Source organism: Hoplias malabaricus, chromosome 17 (genome assembly GCF_029633855.1).
Source record: "Hoplias malabaricus isolate fHopMal1 chromosome 17, fHopMal1.hap1, whole genome shotgun sequence".
Taxonomy (NCBI): domain Eukaryota; kingdom Metazoa; phylum Chordata; class Actinopteri; order Characiformes; family Erythrinidae; genus Hoplias; species Hoplias malabaricus.
The window spans coordinates 27,506,081-27,531,453 of record NC_089816.1 but is presented as its reverse complement, the minus strand read 5'-3'; the positions used below and the strand labels follow the sequence as shown (position 1 = coordinate 27,531,453).

General features: G+C 38.2%; 1 protein-coding gene across 1 annotated transcript in view; it reads left to right on the top strand.

The window, feature by feature from the left end:
* Positions 1-25,373, top strand: part of thoc2 (THO complex 2) — a 70,635-nt gene that overhangs the window by 15,182 nt on the left and 30,080 nt on the right. The window contains exons 7-19 of the mRNA XM_066648878.1: positions 1,946-2,079; positions 2,564-2,724; positions 3,888-3,980; positions 4,264-4,419; positions 7,241-7,413; positions 11,507-11,702; positions 12,613-12,651; positions 13,382-13,512; positions 14,403-14,504; positions 21,145-21,229; positions 23,861-23,954; positions 24,365-24,445; positions 24,728-24,824. Of these exons, the coding sequence (XP_066504975.1) occupies positions 1,946-2,079; positions 2,564-2,724; positions 3,888-3,980; positions 4,264-4,419; positions 7,241-7,413; positions 11,507-11,702; positions 12,613-12,651; positions 13,382-13,512; positions 14,403-14,504; positions 21,145-21,229; positions 23,861-23,954; positions 24,365-24,445; positions 24,728-24,824 (1,542 nt within the window). The remainder of the gene's footprint in view (positions 1-1,945; positions 2,080-2,563; positions 2,725-3,887; positions 3,981-4,263; positions 4,420-7,240; positions 7,414-11,506; positions 11,703-12,612; positions 12,652-13,381; positions 13,513-14,402; positions 14,505-21,144; positions 21,230-23,860; positions 23,955-24,364; positions 24,446-24,727; positions 24,825-25,373) is intronic.

Below are 25,373 nucleotides of genomic sequence, written 5' to 3'. Positions count from 1 at the left end.
TCAAAATGACTTCTTTCCCAGGACTCACATTTTTATTTCAAAAGAACTGTGAACATGTCTGAAATTTGAAAGTATTGAAAATATATGGCTTATCATGAAGAGATTGTTGAGCAGCTCTTGTTTATAGCAAGAAAGGGCAAAATTTACACTTGCAAAATTAACTAATACTTTCAGTTCACAAGTAAATAGTATAATAATAAGGGTAATGTGACCCAGTGGTAAATATATCTCTGCCCCATTTTTTGGGTGGCAGGCATCATTTTCTAAATTAATTTATATTTATCCAACAGGCTTAAGAGCCATTAAAATCTTTGTAAATCTTTGGTCTTTTGATTTGTTAAATAATGGTTCAAGTGAATTAACAAATTACAGATATATTTTATTGCACTGTTAGTAAGTGTCCCCACTTTTTTGGAAATGAGGTTGGTAGATTTATGTCAAAAACAAGAAACATTACATTTTAAAGATCATTTTCATGCAGTGCTCTAAGCGAGTGGTTCTCAGGCTTTTTAGACCAAGTACCACACATTATCAAACCAAAACTTCCAAGTACCAGCTATGATTCTTACCACAGAAAATGTGCGCTCCTAGTTCTCCCTCTGTTCTGAGGGCATAAGGCAAAACCATGCTTGAATTTTTGCATGCTTTTGTTGCTTTTTATTTACTTGAAATTTGCAGTTTAACACACTTCTCTAAAATTATTACTAAAGATTATAGAGAGAATACAAATAACTACAAGCCTGAACTGAATGTTTTAACACAATTATACATTTATGAGAACATATAAAATTTATGGGCAATAAGTGTTTTGAAAGAAATAAAAAACGAGAAGAGGTCAATTTAATATCAGTTTTGTGCTTTAATAGGCTACAATTGAAAGCAGCACTGCGCTTGGGGCAGGTCACAGCAGCTCTTTGCGCTTGTAGCAGGTGAAGAAGGTGCGGCGCTGTGGTAAACCTTGTTTTAGGGCGGTAATGATGCGAAGAACGACCACGTTTTCCTTCAGCCGGATGTTTTCTTCTATTTTGTCTTCATGTGTACAGAATTCTCACTTAGTTTTTCTCTATTTTTGCCTCTCGATTTAGTCCTTCTGGGCTTTGGAGTTTTTCTTTGGCTTGGTCTCAGTTTGTTTTTCTCATTTTTGCTTTGCCCTTTTTATAATAAATTCCAAATTGCTCACGTCTGTCTTTATCCTTTGCTTATGTCCAGGAAGCAGTTGAAACTGGGAAACATTATGTAATTTATACATAAAAACTTTAGATTTTCAGTTATGATTACATTCCTTAATTAAGTAGTAAATTTGGCTTACTAACTCTTGCTGACACCACTGCTAGCTATTAAACTGACCAGCGAAACTTTTAATTAATTTATTTATTTTTTATTTCATGTTTGCAAGGCCCTTTAATTTTGCTCTGTTGTATTCACTTCATCTACTGCTTTACTCTTGTTCATTTTTCTGTGCTGTCTTGTGTGTGAGTTTCAAGAATCTGCTGCAGCACTGTAATTTGTCTGCCACCTCATTTTATTTTAAATGGAAAGCACTGCACCAGGCTCTCTTGACAATGATTAATTTTGTGTCTTTGTCTGAGTCTGTTTGTAAGAGTTCTTAAGTTTGGAGCGTCCCGCTTACCTCTCTTCTGGGGCTGTGCTTGTCACCCACCCCTCACACTCTCTAAGTGTTTAATGCATCTTGGGAGGATTAATTTGTTTTATGTCCTCAGTGACTGGACTGTGTTGTCAAATTCACAAGAACACCATTAGCTTTTGCACCCCTCTTCTTGATGCCAACTCATAGACATGCTGGTCGGTCCTTTATATTATAGGGCCTGTCTTAGGCATGACAGGACAGCTATGTCATTGGAGCAGATTGTCTTTGTTACCTGCTGCAAGTGCTCAATATCTAGGAGTGTTGCAGCTCCTGTAATCTTTTCACCTTCTTTTGCAGTTACAAGCAGCAGAAGTTCAACTTGTTACGGGAGGAGAATGAAGGCTACGCCAAGCTAGTGACAGAGCTGGGCCAGGACCTCTCAGGCAATGTCACCAGCCATCTCGTTCTGGAAAGCATAAAGTCTTTAATAGGTATGCGCCATGCTCCACAGTCCCTCATTATAACCCTCTCGACCCATATGCTCTCTTCAGATTTCATTGCCTTGTAATGTCTCGAGGAGACCATGTATATTCTGTGACACTGATTAGTAATAACTTCTGCACTTGACTATAATAGGGGGCCTGACCTTAAGTAATTACAAAGTCATAATCATAAGCAATCTGACCAGATGAGCAATGATCACTACAGTAATAACTCTTTGGGTATGAGGCAGGGCATGGTAATACAATTATTTCCATTGTTATTAATTAATAGTAAAGTTTTTAAATTATGAGGCTATCAAATAATGGACTGGACGCGATCGCTGTCGCTTTCCATCTGTTGTGCTGGGAGTAAATTGACTATTAAATAAGTGTACAACTAGAGCAACTTTTGTGTGTGTCCAGTTTAAATTTAGTTTCAGAATAGAGGATACATGTGAATTGCATACAAAAGTGAAATTTTCCCTTTGTGCAGGTTGCTTTAACTTGGACCCAAACCGTGTGCTGGACATCATTTTGGAAGTATATGAATGCCGTTCAGACCAAGATGATTTCTTCATTCCTCTGATCAAGTCTTACATGTGTGAGCACCAGACCCTGTGCCACATTCTCGGCTTCAAATTCAAGTTCCATCAGGTGAGTTTCTGATTTTCAAAAATGGATATGCCAGAATGGGGCACTTGCGTATTTAACCATTAAAAAAATACCCTGTAGACATAGAATGACTATATTGAAGTGTTTCAGTAACAGTTTAAGTGCAGCCTTCAGACAGTTGTTTTTCCTTTGAGCTGGATGCCAGCAGAGTCCTGTCAGACACATGATGCATTAAATGCAAATGGAAGGTTTGTTTGCCAGCCTGCGTTAACCATGACAGTGCATGGAAAATTGGGATGCCTTGTCACATTTTTGTGCTTCAGCTGCCAGCTTGTTTTTGAAATTGACTTTTTATTTTGGAACAAGATAATTACTTGGTTGACTACTCTTACATCTTACAAACATTAGATTTGCTCTTTATCATCAAAGTTATTCCTGAGGCCTTGTTCAAAATGCATTTTTTGAATAAGCAAAGCATCTTAATCTAGTCAACTTGAGTACACCTTTATTTTTGCTTCTGAACACTTATTGCAGTACTGATAGTGTATTATGTAGAAATGCTAACTACAACTATTGGGAATTTCTTTGGTGTCATCCAATTGTTAGTTACGGTTAATAAGAAATATCTCTAAGCTAGCTTTTATTTTAATTATTGAACTAAATAATAGAGGAAACACTGCTGTCTTCAAGTCAACAGAAAAAGGACACCAAGTAACCTGCTTTTTGCTGGACCGCCTGCCGGGCAGCCTAGAAGAGGCATATGTGCTTACTGACTGACTGATTTAACTTTTGCTTTTAGTTTGTCATACTCATACAACCTGTTATTTCATCTACAGGTTCTTTACACCACGTAAACATTATTTATATCTGTAGAAATATATATCAGTAGGGTGATTGGCCTTCTACCAGTAATGTTACAATTGTGACGTTAATTAGTTAAAATCTGTATTTTAATTAAAGGGGATACATTTAAAGAAATGATATAGGTTGTTTTCTTTCATTCCTTGCTATGAAATATGTCAAAGATTTCATCACCCTGTTCAGTGTTAATGTGTTTAATCATATGTTATTGCCTTACAATATGTAGCAGAAGCTCTCAAATGTTTTTGTGTGTGAGAGGTTGCATATTTATTTATAGTACATTGAGTTTGGTTGGTATTGGAAGTAACCAGCTGCGTGTGTGTGGGTTTCCCCTCTCTACCCAGGAACCTAATGGAGAAACGCCATCGTCTCTGTATCATGTTGCAGCAGCTCTCCTTCAACACAATCTCATCGCTCTGGAGGACCTCTATGTACATGTGAGTGTCTTTTTGTTTTCTGCCTAATAAAGAGATCTTGTCATAAATATGACTGTGTACTAGGGAGGAAGTTTTGGAAAAATGGACAGGAAATTAGGGCAGCTAATTCATTTAGAAAATTAGATTTTCTAATGTCAAACATTTTCTTATTTAACTTACATGTCTGAATATCAACAACAGTTAAAAGACATGTCTGAACACTATATTAGAAAGTACAGCTGCCATGGTAATTGAAAGTGGGTTGTTGACAAATCAAGCAATTATTCCTCCTCTGCTCTCACAGTTGCTTCCCCAAGATTCTACCATTGTAGAGGAGCACAAGAGGGAGATCTTAGAGGCCAAGCAGATTGCCCGCAAGCTCACTATGGTGGTTGTGCCCTCAGAGAAGAGTGATGACAAAGAGAAGGACAAAGACAAGGAAGAGGAGAAGAGCGAAAAGGTGTTCTGTTAACCCAGAATATTATTTTATTTACTTAAGTAATTGATTTGATGATATTTATTTCTGCATATTTGGGGGGTACATTTTTAGGGGAATTGTGGGCAGAATTTGTGTCATTTTTATGCTTGTACATTCATTCATTCATTTTCTGTAACCGCTTAACCGCTTATCCAGTTCAGGGTCGCGGTGGGTCCGGAGCCTACCTGGAAACATTGGCAGGAACACACCCTGGAGGGGGCGCCAGTCCTTCACAGGGCATGCTTGTACATAAAACATTTAATTTGAAATGCTCTCAAATGAGTAAGGATACATATGCATAAATATACCTTTAGAATTTTGTTGGTAGTAAAAAAAAATAAATAAATACAAATAAATTAATATTTATGGCCTCCAAGCCAGTGAGTCTTGTTACAAAATTTATGAATGTGTGGCCAGAATATTCTAATGATACTTATCACATATGATGCATTCACATTAATCAGTAATGTTTTTTCAATTATCTTCAGATACTTTTTATTGTGAGCACAGCCACTGTCCATAAAGCCATAATTTAGTAAACTAGACATCACAGCAGGCAAAGATGTAGCTGTAGTTTAGCAGGAAAAAGCGTGTAATAGTTTGCTTTGATAAATCAGGCAAATTCAGACAAAAGCTGAGTTTGTAATTATTTTTCATGTCCAATAAAACAGGCAGTAGATCTAGTGCTGGATCATATTGGAAATGTTTGTTTAGTTATTAATGGTACATGCTTGTGGATGTATGTACATTAAACTGGTCCTCTAATTTGTTAGAAATAAAAGAAAATCTTAAAGGCAAGTGGCCCTTAGGACACAGTCTTTGCATTTTTAGTGGCCAAAACGATGTGGCCTCGGGCACCAGGCAATAGGAAATGTCGACCCCTGCTTAGCTAATTCCCAGTTCCCTTAATTAAACATTTTTCTTTTGAAGACGTTGGTTTTGAAACCTCGCTCTTATTGTCCCTAATTTTGGGCTTCATTAATTAAGCTTGTGTGGCACTTATTGATGGCAAGGATGGTGCATGCTGATGTTTCCAAATATCCCCATTGTTGCAAAACACAACCTTGTAACACAACTTGGACTAGGTTGACACGTGCTTAAAGTCACCTCCACACACTCGTACACACAGCCTGATTGTGCCTGGGGGGTCTCTGCAGTGTGTAGCATAAGCATTATGTTTAATAAGCGTTGAAGAAATGGGCCCGGGTCGTGTAATCAATGTCTGCTGCAAATTTGAGCTGGCTCATTGCTGAAGCTAATTGGTGTTCTGTGGTAGGTCGAGGCCATTTCCACTCTTGTCCCTTCACCGCGGGGCTGTGTAGTGTGTTTGCAATAGATTGGCCTTTTGCCTCACAGGAATTGATGAATAATGGTTTCGATCGAGTTTATTTAGCTCTGATTCTTTCCTGTCCAAGTAGGCACGATACTGTATAACAGGGAGCGGGGATGTATTTTGTGTTTGAATAATGTCTTTGTCTGAAATACTTGGTATTAAAAGGAATCCAATATCTTAAAATGGTCTACGTATGCATTTAAAAAGAGTGTTACCCGGTTGAGACTAAATGTGTTTGAATGCATTTGTGAGTGAATATTGTGAGCTGATTTGCGTGTAATCAAAATATATTGCAGCCATTGTATCTACAAGTTACAGTCTGACCCCGAGTGCTCTCCATTCATGTTTCATAAGTTATTTACTTGTCATCAATAATTTTCAGGACAATTATAGCCCATTGTGATGAGTGGATATTTTATATAAGACTTTATTTAATTATATATAAATAATGAAATTAAGTATTCAGTATGAAATATATCCAAAAATATATATTTTTGTGTCTTTCTGTATAGATGACAATAAGAGAAATATTATTTTCCTTATTTAATATAAAATTCATTCATTGTGTGTTTGTATCCCTGTCCCCATCCGCTGTTAGTTCAGGAAAAATTTATAGAATACAGAATTTAAACAAAATTAAAATAGGGATCCAGAACCACTCTCAATTGGGACCTCTCCTGCTGTGGATAAACCACTTAGAACATTCTAAAGAAAGGAGCCTTAATTCGTCAACAAAAGAATTTTATGATCACTGCACGTTTTAACTGGAAGCCAGTGCAGGGTTGATAGAACTTGATGCATCACACGTGAGCCATGCTTGTGATTACCTGCCTGTTGTACTAGGTTTCATGAAGGTATACTACCAGCTTTAAAGGAATTTCCTCATCAGCTCATGTTTATACTAAATGCTCCCATTTAATTGCTGGTAAATAGCTGTGTAAAAATGAATGTTTGAAAGGAACTTAATCTCAATTCTTAAGCAAAAAACATTAAACAACTTTTGTTTTGATGAGCTCAAAGCCCTTCTTAAAAATATTCTTGAACAAATCTCTGCTTAAATATCTCTCATGAAAAGAAATTCTACATTAAAGGGTAATAGCAACCGACTGTTCTATCTTGTTATAAAAAAATATTTCTGTGAAGCGTAAGGTAATGTGGATGCAACTAGACTAGTTGTAAGCTGTGCCTTAACTGAACTGATAGCCTCATCACCACAGTTGGATCACTGATACTGATACAAAGTTTTCCACTGAATGCATTAACTTGTGTACAGCATGTCTGAGCCAAGAGGGCCCATAGGATCTCATTCTGTTTTTAACCAAAGTAAATAATGTCTGGAAAAGCAACTAATGATTAAATAAATGATTAGTCCCTCCATATGCTCCTGGCTCTGCTGTAGCCCTGTCTGCCATATGTGAAGATGTATCTCCCCTCCCCTCACCTCTGCATTCCTTCATCTCCTTTTCCCAGCCTCCCGATAACCAGAAGCTGGGCCTGTTGGAGGCCCTGCTGAATATCGGTGACTGGCAGCATGCTCAGAGCATCATGGAGCAGATGCCACCTTACTATGCCACCTCCCACAAGGCCATCGCCATTGCACTGTGCCAACTTCTGCATCTCATACTGGAGCCGCTCTACCGCAGGTAACATCTCGCATTATCATGGCTATTGATGTGTCCCATTTTTAAAACACATTATTGGTAGCAGCAATACAATGATTAGATCTTCATAACTATGTTTAAGAGTAATATTTCAGGCATAGGCATTTTAGAACTGTTGCTATTTGAAGTTATATTTACTTTTAATAGGGGTATGGTGCGGAAAGATTAAAATAAATATAATTAATTGCAGCGATTTCTGTGGGTAAGCGTGATTAATCTCAGTTGTTTTATTTGCTCATATTTTGCCCCAAAATAAAGATTTTACCCATGTAAAATCAGTGAATATAGTTATGGAGATTAGTGGAGAAAGACTGTGGGCCATCAGATTGTATAAATAGTTTTCAACTATTCATTAACCTTTGGCTGGGCAGTTAATCGAAATTAATTGAAATCGGCATTCAGAATTTCTAATCGACATAATCTTGTCTATATCGATTGTATAATTTTTTTTAAACTCTTTTATTATTTTTTTTAATTCTGTTATCTAACTGTGAGATTCTAACACATGGAAGCAGCATGTAGGAGAACCTAAATGCAGAAGATGACAGACCGACTCAAGCAGCTTTAAAACTGGCGCATATTTACAAGCTTCGTCACTGACCTATAATAAAAATATATTGTTCATTAATTGTTATCTTGGGAAAATGTGCAATCAATCCTGATATTGTTTTGTGCTCATATCGCCCAGCACTACATTTCCCTAATTTACATTTTATTCCGTGTTTGTTGTTTGTCCGTTTCCAAGACATGGGCTCTTATACAAAAATGCAGATTATATAGGAATACAGGTTCTTGGATTTCCTTTTAAATTTTCTGTTGAATTTGGGTCTTTTTTTAACAGCTAACAAGAAAACATTGTAGAAACATAAAGGTAACACAAATAAATGAAAAGTCACTACCGTATTTTCCGCACTATAAGGCGCACCTAAAAAACTCAAATTATCTCAAAAGCCGACAGTGCGCCTTATAATCCGGTGCGCCTTATATATGGACCAATATTGAGCCACAACAGGTCTCGCAACTACGGTAAGCAGCCGCCTACTTCATTTTCTTCCGCGCGCGGTGCATTCTGGATATATACCTGTATATATATTTCATTTCCATTTGTTTTTTATGTAAAGACCCCAAAATGGCTCCTATTAGGAGACACGCATATGACGCAGAGTTTAAACTCAAGGCGACCAGTCACTCAGAAGAACACGGGAATAGAGCAGCAGCAAGAGAATTTAACATTAACGAATCAATGGTGCGAAAGTGGAGGAAGCAACAAGATGACCTACGCCAAGTAAAGAAGACTAAACAGAGTTTCTGAGGGAATAAAGCGAGATGGCTACATTTGGAGGAATAACTTAGTAAAGTGAGCTTTACGTGTTTATTTTGTGTGTTGTGTGATTTTAACGTTTGAGCAACGTTGAGTTATTGATATATTGTTATCGCTTTGCACTATTTCGAGTGTTACTATATTGTGATTATTATTATTATTGAATCGAGGAAAAGTCCCCCCCCCCCACTATGTGGGGTATATTAACATTGCACTACATGTTTTACCTTAAACTACGCTGGGTTGTAATCTATTAATAAAGTTGAACTGACCTATCTGACTGTTTTGTTGACATTCCCTTTAGCGCAGCTCCATCTAATTGATGCATAACGTAACCCCCAGCCTCTACTGTAGCGTCTATTGTATGCGCCTTATAATCCGGTGCGCCTTATATATGGACAAAGTTTTAAAATAGGTCATTCAATGAAGGTGCGCCTTATAATCCGGTGCGTCTTATAGTGCGGAAAATACGGTAAATATATAACAGTTGATTGTGCATTGTGTTTAGCCAGTCAACAAAGAGCAGGCTGCACTTCTCTGCTTGATTATTAACTTTTTGTTCATAATAAGAGAGAAGAACCATGTAGTGCAGTGCACAGCAAGGAAAGGCAGAGATTCTCTAGGATCAGCATAATATGATTCTGAGTGCTGTTAATACTGTGGTAGATTAGCACATTATTAATGTGTTACCTTTGACACTTAATATTACTTGGTGGTGAGAAAGACCAAACACAATAATAAACTAACCTTGTGTTTTCATGAATTTGGATTTTAAAAAGTTGTGTTTTAAAGCTAAAAATGTTAACTTTTAAAATAGTAGTGTTTGTACATGCACAATATGTGCAATAATATACTTATGGAACGTTAAAAAAGATAAGAAATGAAAGCATAACATAAATATATATATTTTTTTAAACTTATTTTTCATCTCATAGTCTTTAATGTGCAATGGTTTTTAAACAGATTTTCAGCCAATTATACATATAGTTTTGCAGTAAATCTATATGTAAACATGCCTCAAGTTACTTGAAAAACATATCTATGTTTTGTTTTTATGCTTTTGGGGCTTTAACTTAATATTCCTCGACTGCTGGCATGTATTTTTGAAATCCTGCATCTACTCCTCCTTCAAGCTGGGTGGGATGTGAGTGTTCTCCTTTTTTTGATGAAAGAAAGTGTGCTGGGACCTTGTCTCTCTCTCTGCCATGCCGTGTCTGCGCAGTGTGACTGTTCGCTTGCCCCTCTGATCTTCTCTGAGGAGGGACTGTATCACATGATCAGACTGTGACAGCGTAGTGGGGACTTGCGGAACCTCAGCAAAACACTTTGTGGTGAAACTGCGGTGAAAAGTTTTCACGGCTTTGTAAAGGGTCGGTAATGTTACTGTGGATACTTGGTCATAATATATCAGCTTACTGAATACTGGCACCTGTTTATTCTGCATTTTAAACAACAACAGAGAGATTGTGACGCATGTGCTCATGCCAACATTTGTGATAAATGCAAACTTTACTTGGAGATTGACACAGTTCATCTGAACAATGAGAGAAGTTATGCTGGGGATAATTGTTACTAACTTCAACACATACAGGCTAAACCAAAAAAAAAAAAAAAATATATATATATATATATATATAAATATTTTTTTTTGTCAGATTTTACAGAAGCTGCAGGCTTGTGTCAAATTCAGTTACAGTGGAACAGTAAACAAACGAGCTCGAAGTGAGCAGAATTCAAGTATAACAAACAAGCTTCTGAAATATTTTAAAAGGAGTCTGAATAAACTGACATTCAGTTTGGGGAATATTGCAAAAGCTGAGCCGATCCAGATCTTAGAACTATTACTTATTTATCTGCACATTGATTCATTCATTTTCTGTAACCGCTTATCCAATTCAGGGTCTCTGTTGGTCCGGAGCCTATCCACAATCACTGGGCGCAAGGCAGGAACACACCCTGGAAGGGTGTCTATCTTTCACAGCGCGATTCACACACTCGCACATGAACACTTTTGTGTAGTCAATCCATCTGTCAACATGTGTTTTTGGAGCGTGGGAGGAAACCGGAGCACCCGGAGGAAACCCACGCAGACACAGGGGGAACACACCACACTCCTCACCGACAGTCACCCGGAGGAAACCCACGCAGACACAGGGAGAACACACCACACTCATCACAGACAGTCACCCAGAGGAAACCCATGCAGACACGGGGAACACAACAAATTCCTCACAGACTATCGCCCTGAGGGGGACTTGAACCCGCAGTGAGTCTGGAGCTGTGTGACTGCGACACTACCTGCTGTGCCACAACCCTTTATTGGCACAGTAAAAAATTATTAAAATTTTGGCACTAGTAACCAAATTATTGGCCATATTAAAGATGGCATTCACAATTTTAATAAAAATACACTTCTTATAAAATTCAGAAAATGTTTCCTCACAATTTGCCAACTCTAAAGTCTGTGTGTGCTGAAAACAGGTCTGAAAACTAGTGACTGTAAACGATTAAAAAAATTAGGATTTATTCTTCTCGTGTAGGTGGGTAATAGTGACTTTTAAAATTTATAATTTTTTTTTTTCTTTTTAGCTGTTTCTCCTCACAAATTCATGAGATCGCAGTGAAAATAAACACAGACCAAAAGTGATACATAACTAAACATCTCGACTTACAAATGAATTTATATGGTAAATCAAACAGTGGATAAAAGTCAGCACTCATTTCAGTTCTAAGATCCTCTGTATTACTTTGCAGGGCCGGGGTACCTAAGGGCGCAAAAGGCTGCCTGGCAAAGTCTCTTCAGAGCAAACAAGCTCCTCTTCCAGTGGAAACCTTCGAGGACCTCTCTAAGGATGTTTTCATAATGCTGGGCTACTTGGGCCCGCACCTCTCCCACGACCCCATTCTTTTTGCTAAGATTGTCCGTCTAGGCAAGAGCTTCATGAAAGAGGTGAGGCACAGCCAGAAATGGTGATGAATTGTACTGAAAATGAAGAGCTCCAATCCTGGATAGCCATGAGGGGCACAGTTCAGTGTTTGGCTTTTCTGAGAAGTTTAATTCTTCTCAACAGTAAATCATGAAGCCCTTGTTTTTCAGCCATGTATGTTATAGCTCAGAAGATCCTCATCTGAACTAGAGCATACATCCTCTCACTGTTTTATCATGTAATTGCACAGTTCTCTTTGAAGAAATTATTGTTCAGGCTTATTTGATTTACTGTCATTAGTATGTAACACCATATAACTGTGTGTGATGAGGGGTTAATTTGTTTTTGTTATTAGCAGTGTTATTAATTTATTGCCAGAACCAGTGTTATGACAGCCTCATCTGTTTACTTGCACATACTCCCCTCATTGTCTCGATGCTCTTGCACTAATCTCAATCCTCTGATGCACTAATGGCCCCATTAATTGTTTACAGACTTGTGTAAATAGCTGTTCTTGTTTAGCATATTCTTATCACTTTGATGAAAGGTAGGGGACAGGAGTTACATGCCAAGGCCTTCTGCTCTATAAATTTTTCAGCTGAACACACCAAGAAGAAGTCATGAAACCAAGTCCTTTTATGACCACCTCTGTGTCTAAATCTGTTACTTATAAAACAGGATCTACAAGGCTGGTCTCAGGTTGACACACAATTGGCTTCAAACAACTTCTGGCAAAGGCATCAGCATTACAATGTGAAGATCAGTTCTACTCTGTATGATTAAGCTTGTTCAAATGTAGCAAGTAGTGTGCTCTGGTTTAACTCTGCAGCCTTAGTAGGATGTAGTGTGGTAAGCCAGTATTGATCTGCATTTGAATGATGTCTCTCTCTCTCTCCTTCTCCCCCCTTCCCTCTCTTCCTTTCTGCTTCATAGTACCAAAGTGAAAGCAAGCAAGACGCCAAGGACAAAATGGTGAGTCATGGGAGAGTAAAAGAAAGTTATGAAGCATGTAGCAGAGGAACAAAAGCAGCACTGCCTTTTGAAGTGAATCAAGCAGAAGTTGAAGAAAAATGGTTTTCTGTGTCACTTCATGCTTACATATATCATCACAGGGATTTAGCTGGAGTAGAATGTACTTTCAAACAGCTATGCATCAAAAAAAACAGCACTCGCTGTCCAGTGTATTAACATGGTGCAGGCAGTGTCTGTATGTGCTGCGTAAAATGTGATGAATTTTTTTCTGTTGTTTTTTTTTTGTTCGTATCCCCTCTTGATTTAGAGCTTCAGAGTAGCGTGAAAACGCATTTTTGTTTTGTGCCTCTGTTGAGGCTGGAAACATTTATGCCATGCAGCATATTTATGGTAATTATCGAAATGTGCATTGCGTGAAGTTATTTGTGAAAACAATATATTGCTGTGCCAAGCGAGCAGTGATCCCATTCTCCTGGTATTTGCCATCATCAAAATAATGTTTTAATGAAGCCCTTAATTCTGTTGTTTTATCCTATGCTCTATTTAAGCGCACTAAGAAAATAAACTTTGAAAGCCTTAAGAGTACAAAGGCAAAATGAGCTGATGTGTATTAGGTGATCTGTATGAGATGAGTGGTCCATATTTTTATTTGTAAATGTTTCTCTCTTTAACTCTCGCTCTTGCTCTCTTTCCTGTTATTTTGTTTTCTTTCTGTCTCGGCATCTCTCAGGACTCCCTGCTCAGCTGTTTTCTCAGTATTTCTGACCAGGTGCTGCTGCCCTCCCTCACACTGATGGAATGCAATGCCTGCATGTCTGAGGAGCTCTGGGGCTTCTTCAAGCTCTTCCCCTACCAGTACAGGTACTGCACTTGAACTTTATCACATGTTCCCAGTTATGAAGCGGAGGCGTGGATAGGGCTGTAGTTGAATTGTTACTAGGGATGGAACGGCACATACAGGGGCATAACAAATATTGCTCACAATTCTGTGCATGATTGAGGGTTCACAGTTAAAAGATATAGATTTTTAAAATAAAAACATGGTCCTACAATTAAAAGAAAATACAAGGGACACAGGGATATTAGGTCTATTGTGACATGTCTGCCACCAATGGTTGCGAATGGCCTCCTTGGCTTTTTCTTCTGTACATAAAAAGCAGGCAATATTATAATATGAATTGTTGGCTAGGGGAACTTGGCCTACTTGGTTATGCTATGCCCAGCAGGGCCCAACAGGACCACTGCCTCGCCTGGAAGTATGCCAAAAATTAGCAATTAGTGTATCAGGGCGTGATAAGCATGGTATGGTACAGGCAAACTAAAGGCTAACTTAAGAAAGCTGGCAATTCCAACTATCATGCTGGCTAATGTCACTGCCAGGCTGAGATAAGCCTCATATGCGTAAATCCTGTGAATGGTTTTCTGAGTGATTGCGCTGTGGTGTTCAGCTCAGCACAGCCCTGCAGTACACTCCGGCAAACGTGATGAACAAAGGGAGTTGAGTTGGATCTCACAATCAACGTCAATTTGTCAAGTTTTTTCTTGCAGCTTGTAGTCATAAAATTTTGCTGCACTGTAAAATAGGCCTGTGCTTTGTTACTCTTGATTAATTTACCATAATAAAAATCCATCTAATGCGAGTTTAATAAATATTTATTTGTTTATTGAAATATTAATATATACATGTAAATATGTAAAATTAACATCTTCTTGCCCCCTTATGAATTCTTCCATGCTCTGTTTGTTCTTAGGTATCGACTCTATGGGCAATGGAAGAATGAGACTTACAGCAACCACCCGTTACTGGTTAAAGTCAAAGCCCAGACAGTGGACAGAGCCAAATACATCATGAAGTAAGTGTAATTCTTATTCTACAAATTACACTCTTAAGTATCACCATTAAACCTTCCTAATAACCAAGACGTAACTCGGTGGCTGCAGAATGAAACCTCAAAAATGGCATATTGCTTTTTAGCTTGGTGTTATTAGAAGGCAACCAGAAAGTCAGGTACATAGTCCCACATTAATGCAACACATCCTTGAAAAGTGTTTATCTTGCCATTTTTTAATTTTATTATTTTTTGGGTATGTGTGTGTGTGTCTTTGAGTCTGTGTGCGAGAGTGTAAATTTGGCCTTATGCCTGTCTCCTGTGCATATTTGATGAGCCCTTTTAATGAACTAGAAGCCTTGTAGAAGTGCTGCACAAGGCACCTCTCTGCCTTTTTCAAGTGGCTTGAATAAATGATGATATTTGGGCGGATAATTGGACGGCAGGAGATGGAGAGATATGTGGGCAGGTGATTGAGGTAGAAGCGAATAGAGGTTAGGCTATGGCCCGCAGGGAAGTGTCGAAATGGATTTAGGGGATAGTGAAGAAAGCGCCATGTCAGGCTTAGGCCAGCCTGTCAAAACAGCCCAAAGAGAGCTGTGTTTTTGCAATGCAGACAGCTTTGAACTGTTTTGTCTGTCTAGGCATTAGCGGCTTATCCTGCCACTATTGTACATTTTCAAGGGTATTAGTGGGTCTTTACACCTGACTTGCAGAGGGTGTGATGTGCTGATCACCTAAGCTTAGTGTGCAGATCAGCCACATTAATGAATGTGAAATAGGTGATGCTTGCCATTTTAAAATATTTATTACTATGAATAGGTTTAGTTAGATTTGTGGCAGGTATTTGCAGACACACACAGAGTACACTTTGCCATTAGAGAATGAGAGAGCATGACCGTATCCTCTCTTGAAGTCATTTGTTTTGCTTAATTGTCCCCATTTTTGGCTTAGCCTTTAGCTGCAGTCTCAGATGTCTCTTACCAGAATTAATTTCTCAGTTTTATCAGCCTGGTACAAGCAGCAATCAAACTCAGAATGATGTGTTATGTTTCAACAATTGCTGTTATTAAAATAGAATTATCTTAAATATGACAAAATACCACCCGTTTTCTAATAGTAGATGCCTTCAGAAAAAAAAAAAAAAACATTTTCCAGAAAATCTTACCATGCTGTTAACTACTCGCTTCAGAGAGTAGCACAAAATGTCTGGGATTTTGCTGTCTGCAGGCTTCCCCCCCAACCCATTTTTTGCCATAAGCCCTAAATCCTTCATTGAAGTGTTCACTTTGATGACATTGTTGAAAGGTGAGCAGAAGGCGCGAGAGTTGAAGTGTTCAAGGAGTCAGTGTGTTGAGAGCTCAATTGGGACACACTCGCGCTGCTTTAGCGCTGTAGGTCCACCGTCCACCGTGGTGAGCAGCTCAGTGTTTTACTGGAGCCTTGAGCTGAGGTAATATTTATCATAGTCCCTTCTTTAAATTTGGAGGCCTTTCTGTGACTCAGCCTTTTGTTTTCTGCTATATATTTAACAAACAAAGTCATCTTGTCTGTTCCTATAACGACACGAATACACGGACACGTCTCACCAATACTGACTTTCTGACCAGTAAATTACATCTGCACAGCTTTTTGTTTAACTTTACATGAAAACGGGCGAAATCTCTGGATCATTAAAGCCGGAACACCAGAGCGAGGTGTTACTCAAAATAAACGAGGCTGTGAATTATTTACAGCACCATTTTATCAGACCTGTATAGAAATTTAAGTCAGTACATAACTAGTTCTTTTACCCCTTAATGCCCTGTTCCTTTATCAAGTATAGATTACTTGGTTGATAAAATGTTAAGGAGCTTGGTTTTAGAAATATTCAAATACTTAAATGTTAACTTGTTGCTTTCTGGTAAGCGAGTTGCTTTAATGTCATTTCAACACAGTGCTTCAGTTTTGTAGCTTTGTATGAACAGAAAATAACAGGCTTTCCATGATCATACACACGCTGTCAGAAAGTGACAAGATAAACTAGTTTAATAGTTTGTTATTATTTGTTATTATTGTAAGCAAAGACATTGATATGAAGCACCAAAGCTTCTCCAGACCTTCCAGTGACAAGGGTATGTATTTTATGCTTTCCTGCTTTTGAAATGCCAGAACCTCTTTGACAATGGCTAATGGTGGTCCGGCAAAACTAGGCTGGCCTAGTTTCTCTTTGCTTTTGTTTTTTTAATGCAGATTGATAGAGAATGTTTTATAGCGGAGTTTTAGAATCATCAAAGCAATTTTATACCCCAACATTTACATCTGTTATAAGAGTAGGCTTTGTTTGACCCAGAGAGATTTTTTTAACCTGTTTTCCACTAAAGGGTCAAGTTGGACTTGATGGACCCAGTACAATCTTAACATGCCAGTGGCATAGATTTAGCAGCACTGCTAAATGGTACATGGTGTAATTTTCAAACGAGCTGTTCGAAGAGGCAACTGAAAGTGTAGCGGTTGAATTAAACAGCTGCAAAAATGAGCAAGGTTCAGTAAGTCCCTTGGAGATTCCGTGCTGCCCTTCTGAGGGCCAGTGGCCTCGGGGTGAGAAGTGATGACAGAGTCTGAAACACTTGACAATGAACGAAAGCCCACAACTTTTGTACACTGCAGCAATGTTCTTAATGGCAACACACAGTATTTGACATGGATATTAAAAGAAAGGAATCAGGATTTGTTTCTGTCACTCTTACGAGGAGACATCATGATGTTCTTTGTTCATTGTTCCCACGGGCCCTGACAGCTCTTACTTTGGTGAAGAGGGACTAGAGGGATGTCTATTACTTATACTGACAGCCCTGCATTGACCTGAAAAACTCTCCTTACAAAAATTATTTAGCTCCTGTCCTGCTGTCAGCACTTACATTGCTTTAATTGATGTTATATGATTTGTGGATTCATGCTTGTTTTCATGCCAGCATAACTAGATGGAGATTATTAATCTAAACGGTCACTATGTTTTATAATTCCTTTTAATATGTTCTTAACAAGTTCTTAAAGTGACATTGGGATAGTGACCACCTTTATTGCACACAGAGTTTTATTGCATATATTTTTTTATTTATTTAGTCATTTTCTCCGCACATTTTTCTCTTTTCTTTGTGGTGTTGAAATGAAATATGTAATTGCAAACTAATTGTGCACCTTAAGACGGATTTAAATAATTTCGTGCTGCTTATTCCTTTAAACCTATCCTTATATTTATCCCCACTGCGGTTAATCCCACGCTAATGTGCTTTTCCACAAGTTAATGGCTTTCTATTCCCCATCGTTTTCCCCTCCCAAGCAGCAGTGCTTCTGTGCTGTGTCCACATGGACATAATTAGGCCTTATAGGAATCTCATCAACAGTCCCTGCGTCGAAGCATACCTTGAAGACCATAAGGCAGTGCACTGCAGACAACTTTACAGTTGGTGGTCTCTGGATACACACACACCAAAGGCCCATGGGGGGGAAACATAAAAGGTTCAATTTTGAAACAGACAATTATATACATTTTTTGATGCCATAAACATTTATTCAGCATTCACACTGAAGTCTGCCCAGGCTGGTTTCTTAATCAGGGAGACTACAGGGCAGCCAAGGACAGCATAGGTCATTTAGTTATCGGTCTGTAGCAGAGGCAAAACAAGAGGGGAAAAAGGTAAAATTAAAATGTCAAAAAGGGTCATATTGGTTTGGGTCTCAGAGGAACATGTATACTACCAATAAATAAACTGAACCCTTTGTGAGGTGCTGCTAGGTATTTTATAGTTGTTGTTGTTGTTGAGGTTCCACACCAAACCATTAGAACTGTTTATTTAATAGCATATATACAGCCTTGCAACTTTTAAAAAAAAGATTTTGTATAGGAATATGTGAAGATGCACTTCATTCATGCTAGAACAATAATTACATTAGTAACCTTCAAGTAAGCATAGAGGGAGAGAATAAGAGAGGCCCACTTCAGTGTGTATGAGCAAGAAAGGATGCAGGTGATGGAGAGTGGAAGACTGCATTGGTACCGCAGAGGATCTTTCTGAGCACTGATGCAGAAATGAAGAACTGCTCTTGATTCTTTAGGATTACTGTGAGGCTGAGACCCCCCCTCCACACACACAGAGAACCTTAAAAAATTCGCCATTAGATTTTCATGAGGCTTCTCAGTGTATGCCGTCTAAATCCTAATGTACTCTCACCTCTTTAGGAGTCCGGTTTTGTTCAACCATGGTCTGTATCTGTGTGTAGACATAGACCATATGTCTTATAATACCCCTGGTACTGTGTTACAGCACTTCTAGGGTTCTTGCGTGTATGTGTGGGCTCAAAGTATATTTCTTTCCCTGTCTGTTCCGAATGGAATGGCATTATTCACAGTGATGCACAAATCCATATACAGGATCAGTGTCGGTAGAAATGCTGACCTTATTAAAAGGATCAGGAATCAGCCAGACACAACCAATCCACTAGTGATGCTGTTTTTTAGATGCATGATTTTACGTTTATGAAGTTATACAGGGTGACTTAAATTTTAACATGCCCCAGTGCTTTAGCCTGCTTTGTGTGCTTACTCAAGTGAGGATTTTTAACCCTAGGGTGCAAAGGGGAGTGTAGTGGTGCTGCTCTTGCACTATAATAACATCTATCAAGTGCTTAAAGATGGTACAAGGTCGATGCAAAATGGAGTAAACATAAATTACCCTGTTTAGGTTTATATTAATTGGACTTAACTTGTGTTTATTGATAGTCAGAAAACATGTTATTTCTTAGTAATTCAAGGAATATGCTTTAAAAGACCGTTGCCCCCCCCAAATCGTTGTTCGGAAACTCTAATAGGAGTCTTGCATGTGACGTAGATGATAGACAACAACTCTAGAAGTTGCACTTTATTTAATTACTAATTAAAGGTGTGTTGTTTTTGGCTGCAATAATTCAATGTACAGTGGGACCATCCGCTCACTCCGTTACCTGTAGTGCTCATTTCACTGGCACTTTTCCAACAATATGGGCATGTAAGGAAACCAACGAAAGGTGTTCAAGAGCCTCTGTAACATGGAGGTAAACAGGGTGAGGACACTTACTTCGCCTGTTTTAGTTGGTGTTAGTTAACGTTAGCTTGACTTGCTAAACTCGGTGGCTCAGATTATACTCGGCTACGTAGCTGCATTACGGAGGTTTATAGTGTCTGATGAATTCGAGTTCGACTTCGATCACATTTACAAGAATAACGGTACCTCTACATTTGAGTTTAGCTTATTGCTAGGCTATTGTTAAGAATAAAGTTGGTTATTTAGCTAGCTAGATACTGTCATAACAGTCAGTCATAACGGTGTTTTACCGCGCCGTTGTTCAGCTGTTGTCCACCAGTGACGTCACGGTTGCGTTCAAGAATTTCCGTAAAACAGTTTCAGAGACCAAAACACAATCACACACCAAAGATAAACAGTGCTTAAAAAACAAGAGAGGAACAAGCTTCCAGCAACATTAGAATAAATATCTCAGCTTTAATACTGGAGCATCTTGTGTTAAAATTTACAATTATTGATTTGTGCTCATATCATTCAGCACTAGTATCATGATACATCTCAATGAAATTGGTGCATTCCACCTTGTACAGTGTTGCTTTGTTTATCATGTTAACCCATGTGTCATTAAAGCTTACTTACTGTGCTCTGAAATTTAAACAAATCCTTTACACCTCTCAGTGCTATTCAAGAAACACCTGAGCTTCCACTTTGGCTCTGTGGTTGTGCTTAAGTCTGTATGTCTGATCTTGCTCATATTTGATCACTTAATTTGCCCTGCACAGTTATTCTAACTGTGCCCCCGTCTTTCTCTCCAATGCACCCTTTCTTCATGAACCTTTTTTTTTGTGTTGTTTTCTCCTTTTCCTTTTACATTTCAAGTACAGCTCAGTCTTCCCTCATTAAAACAATGACACTGTCCTCCTCGAGCCTACCGCCCTTTAGGGGGAACACACATGCCCTTCGCAATTAAAGTTTGTCGTTATGAACTGTGAAGAACTGTCTGTTTCTACCACAGGCCTCCACTGAGCCTAAATCTGCACTTCTGATGCATTTGCGGGGAGGTGAGCTACAGTGGGGAGTAGCGGCTCATTGGACGCAGATCTGTCATTGTCTTGCTAGTTTTGAAGGCGCTTTGGAGATCCACTGCAGATACCCATTACTTCATTAATATATGCTGTATTTGTGGGACAGATACAAAAAAAAATTGGGCTACTGTCATTTTTAATTAATATAGTAAGTGAAAAGTTAATGTGTCTCCTACAGAAAACAAACATATATATGACATTTTTCTATTTATTTTTAGAAATTGGAAAGTATATTAACTTGTATATAAGCCACAATTAATATTTACATTGATTACTGCAAGTAAGTCATAATTGTGCATTTAAAAAATGTAGAAGTGTGTTCTCTGCAGAGCATGTGTGTTTATTTTCAATTAGAAAATCAGGAAAACATCGTGTGACCAGGGAAAACCCAACTTTGGCATATGACTGAATGGTGTAGATGGCCGCCTTTATGGCATAAGGAGAACAACCTCTGATTGTAATATAAGTGTAAGATGTTTCCCTAAAATATGTTTTATTATTCTCTTTTTCTTTCCATGTTCTGTTTTTATTTTTTAGGCGGCTGACCAAGGAGAACGTGAAGCCCTCAGGGAGGCAGATTGGCAAGCTGAGCCACAGTAACCCCACCATTCTCTTTGATTATGTGAGTGTTTTATCACTCGTGACGGCCATAATGGTCGGCTAGACTAATGACGGGCTTTTACTGGGACCCTTTATTATCTGCAACGTGCCATCAATTTTCATTGCTCCCGAGATTAAAAAGTGCATTTATAAACCCACTGCCCTGGCCTAACACCGGAATGGTGGACACAAATCTAAATTTAGCTCCTCCAGACTGACTTGATTAGTCAGCGAGGTCCGTAGTGATCACGTGCATCCAGATTTATTGCAGGTGCACCAGAATGGTAAGAAGTGTATAAATGCTGAGCTGAGAGTGCATAGTCACTAGGGAGGGGTACTTTTTTTACTCTTTTCTATCAATTTGACTATCTGCATTTTTAAATGTAATTTTAAATGTTAATGCAATGAAATGTTTTATTAAAAATGTTAATATTAACTTTTTAATGCAATCTGTTGACTTGTTCAGGTTTGTTATTTATGTTTGTGTTTTACCACACTACCAGTTCACCTACAGACCTACTATCACCTATTATTTCTATAAACAATTACACTGAAATTGGCTCTGCATGTGTTCTGAAAATCTGTGGAAATATCTTGTAAAATTGCATTTTTTGTTTAGAATTACAAGATTACAATAATAATTATAATTATTACAAGATTATACACAGTTTTAAACATGTAATTATGTTAGATATGTCCCAATTTTAATGTTTTTTAACCTGTGAAGTGACCTTTTTTCATTAGTATTGATTCAGAAAGTTCACAGGATTCACATCTATATTATTTTAGTCATCCTCTTGATGACTATAATAATACTTGACAATTTTGAAGTATGTTACCAACTTTTAAGCAAGTACAATGTAGGCTAAAATATAACATTTAAACAGCAATGTTAGCAATAAATATTTAAGTAAATAATTTTGAAAAATCATTCATCGATACATCAAGAGATGTGAACGCTTAAAATGGATATTAAAGACTTGTGTGAATATTTGTTGTAAAAAAGAAATTGACAAAAGATATTTGTACTAATCTCATTCATCTGAATGGCTCTCTCTTTTTCGAATAGGGGCTTGTTAAGTTAAACCAAGAACTGTATTGAATTTTGTTTTTCTTTGATTTACCCAACTTTTTGGTGGCTTTTCAACAGTCCCATCACTCATAACATTGATTTGGTTTGTTGTAATGTTGCAAGCAGCCCTTGTGCAGCTCTCAAAATTGCGTTATTTTTAAAAATATTTATTAATTATTTATTACTTTATTTGTATCAGTGATGTATAGCTTGCTTTAATATATTAATCTTGTTGGTATAACTTTATTTTTTTTGGCAAAAGCCAAAAAGTGTTGGGCTTTATCATCATACAAATTACAAATTGCCTGATAACTCTAGGTTTTCTAAGAAGTGAAAGTTTTAATCCATGTAAGCAAAAGGCCACAGCCATTCCTAGTTCCTAGCACAGCTCTATGTGAAAAATGTCTGGTGCAGAATAGAGCTCTGACATCAGCGCTCATGCATAGACGAGAGAAGGAGAGCAGGGAGCTTCGGGACGCCACGAGTAGAACGCTCGGGAGCCTAAAGCTCGTTAGCATTTCAGAGAGAATTCTATAAAAACCTGTGGGTGAGACAAAAAGGCGAGAGCATCTCAGAAGGAAACCATGCTGCTCCAGAGACGGTCAAAGCCTGCAGTCATGCAGAAAAGCCCTCTTTCCACTGCGCTCTGGTGTTCTTATTAAAGGCAGTGAAGGCAGCACCGTCATCTCCTACTAACCTCCTACCTCAAAAAACTGTAATTATAGATGTTTCTGAGTTCTGACATCCTGTAAGCTTATAAAGAGTAGATGCTCTTACCGTGTTTCCCCGATAGTAAGACACCCCCGATTGTAAGACGCAGTGTGGGTTTTAGGGGGGTCGGCTAATGTAAGACGTACCCCGAAAGTAAGACATAGTAAACTGTACGTTGGAAAAATATAAGCCATAGTACCGGTACCTTTTGCTGCATTAACTGCGGGATGCGGACGGATCTGGAGCGGAATGAGCGGAGGGATGTGGAGGCTGCGGGAGCAGCAGTAATGTTTTCCGTGGTCCAACACGCAGCCTCAGTGCCCTCATGTGCAGCCGCTGGTGGCCGCTCTGATTGGCATGGCCATGGTTGTCATGGAATAAATCTGTTTTATCTTCCAGTATAACATATTCAAACTGTTCGTTCTTACCGTTTTTCATTGTTTTACATGTTATACATGGAAATACCGTCATGATACGGTTGTAACAAGACATTCTTGGCACTTGCTTTTATAAAACTGTTTTATGGTGAATACCATACTGTTCAGGTTGTTAATAAATGTTAATTTTATGGTTAAAACAAAAATCGACATTTTTTACCAATATAAGACATACCCCGAAAGTAAGACATAGTGGGACTTTCGGGGGTAAAAAGAATGTAAGACACTGTCTTACTTTCGGGGAAACACGGTAGAATCAGAGTTGCTTTACCGGCAAATTAGTCATTGTACAATTCTGTCAGGATTTTAACTCCGTGGGCTTAAAAGAACACACTGCTAGATATTTTCTGTTGACTGCTTTTATTCTAGTGACTTTTACCGGTGCCCAATATATTGGCTGCTGTTTTAATTCCCTTGTCTTGTTTTTGTTTAGATCCTGTCGCAGATCCAGTGGTATGACAACCTCATCACCCCTGTGGTGGACTCCCTGAAATACCTCACCTCTCTCAACTATGATGTGCTGGCTTGTATCCTTTTTTCCTCTTGCCTGCTGATAATTACAGCCCACCACCCACTTCCGAGCAGAATAATAATTCTGCTCAGCATCTCTCCCCTTCAGCATAATGAGCGTTCTCTCAGGAACTTGCTGATCCCCTCAAAACTCCAACCCTGTTATTTGTCTCCATTCTCAGTAACATATGTAATGCTTCTCCTTCACTAGAATCTTAGCCTTAAATGATGCTTCTGCACTCTTATGAAGTACAGTGTACTCACAGTTCTATTGTTAACTGTGACTTTCTTGTGCTTTGATAGTTGCAGAAGCCATATTTTATGTATATGTAAATGATGAATTGAGTTGCAGTTGCCATTCAATTCTGATGTCGTATCTTGAAAGATAAGAAGCCTGTGCATGTTCTAGCCCTTGATCCTACGATAGATTGTATTATTGAAGCTCTAGCTAACCCTGAGAAAGAGAAGATGAAGCATGACGACACTACTATTTCATCTTGGCTTCAAAGTGAGTTTCTTTCTTTTTTTTTTTTTTTTAAAAGCCCCCTAGACATTCTCTTAAGCTTGATAAAATTGATCCAACCAACATCAGAGTTAATAGACTTTCAAATGTCATTTCAAAATGTCTGACCTTGCTGCTTGTCAGGCCGCTTTTTAGTGCACTCAGGGTTGTCGTTTTTAATTTAAATATCAGTATGTTTGTCATTAATGTTGTTTTTTTTGGTTGGTAAATCATTTTTGCATTCAGTTTTTCTCACTTTCTTAAATGTGAATTATTCTAACTCTGTAGGTCTTGCTAGCCTTTGTGGAGCAGTTTGCCGGAAGTACCCAATCGAGTTGGCTGGCCTGCTGCAGTATGTTACAAACCAACTGAAGGCAGGAAAGAGGTATGTGCTCACACTCACGTTTATATGTTATTTATGTAAATGAATCTCATTCTTTTTTTTTTGTTTTTTTTTTGTTTTTTTTACTTGCTTTAGCTAGCTAGCTTATGTAGTATGTAAATTACAGACTAACCAAATGGTTTTTATATTTTGTTGCCTTTTTTAAAATAACAAAACCTGGGTCACACAATACAAGCTCAGTCTACTTTATTTATGTGAACATTAAAATTTAAATTTTTCTCAGCTGCATTTGAATATACATAATGACTTATTTATTTATTTTTTTAAATAACCTTAAGTTTAATGTGGGGAAATTTAACCTAACAGCTCTGCAGAACTTTTTGCAGAACTCTGCGGATCTGGCTGTCTGGCACCCTACATTCAGCATACAAGCCTCAAGCTCCAAACAAAATGGATGTGCAGGTCTTCTTAAAGAGGGAGGGAGGAAGGGCTTGGGGCATAATTTTAGAGAACTATTTAAATCACAATAATGGCTAAAAAAATTATTTATATATTTTAAAATCACTCAGCTCTGGTGTGACTCTCTGTCCA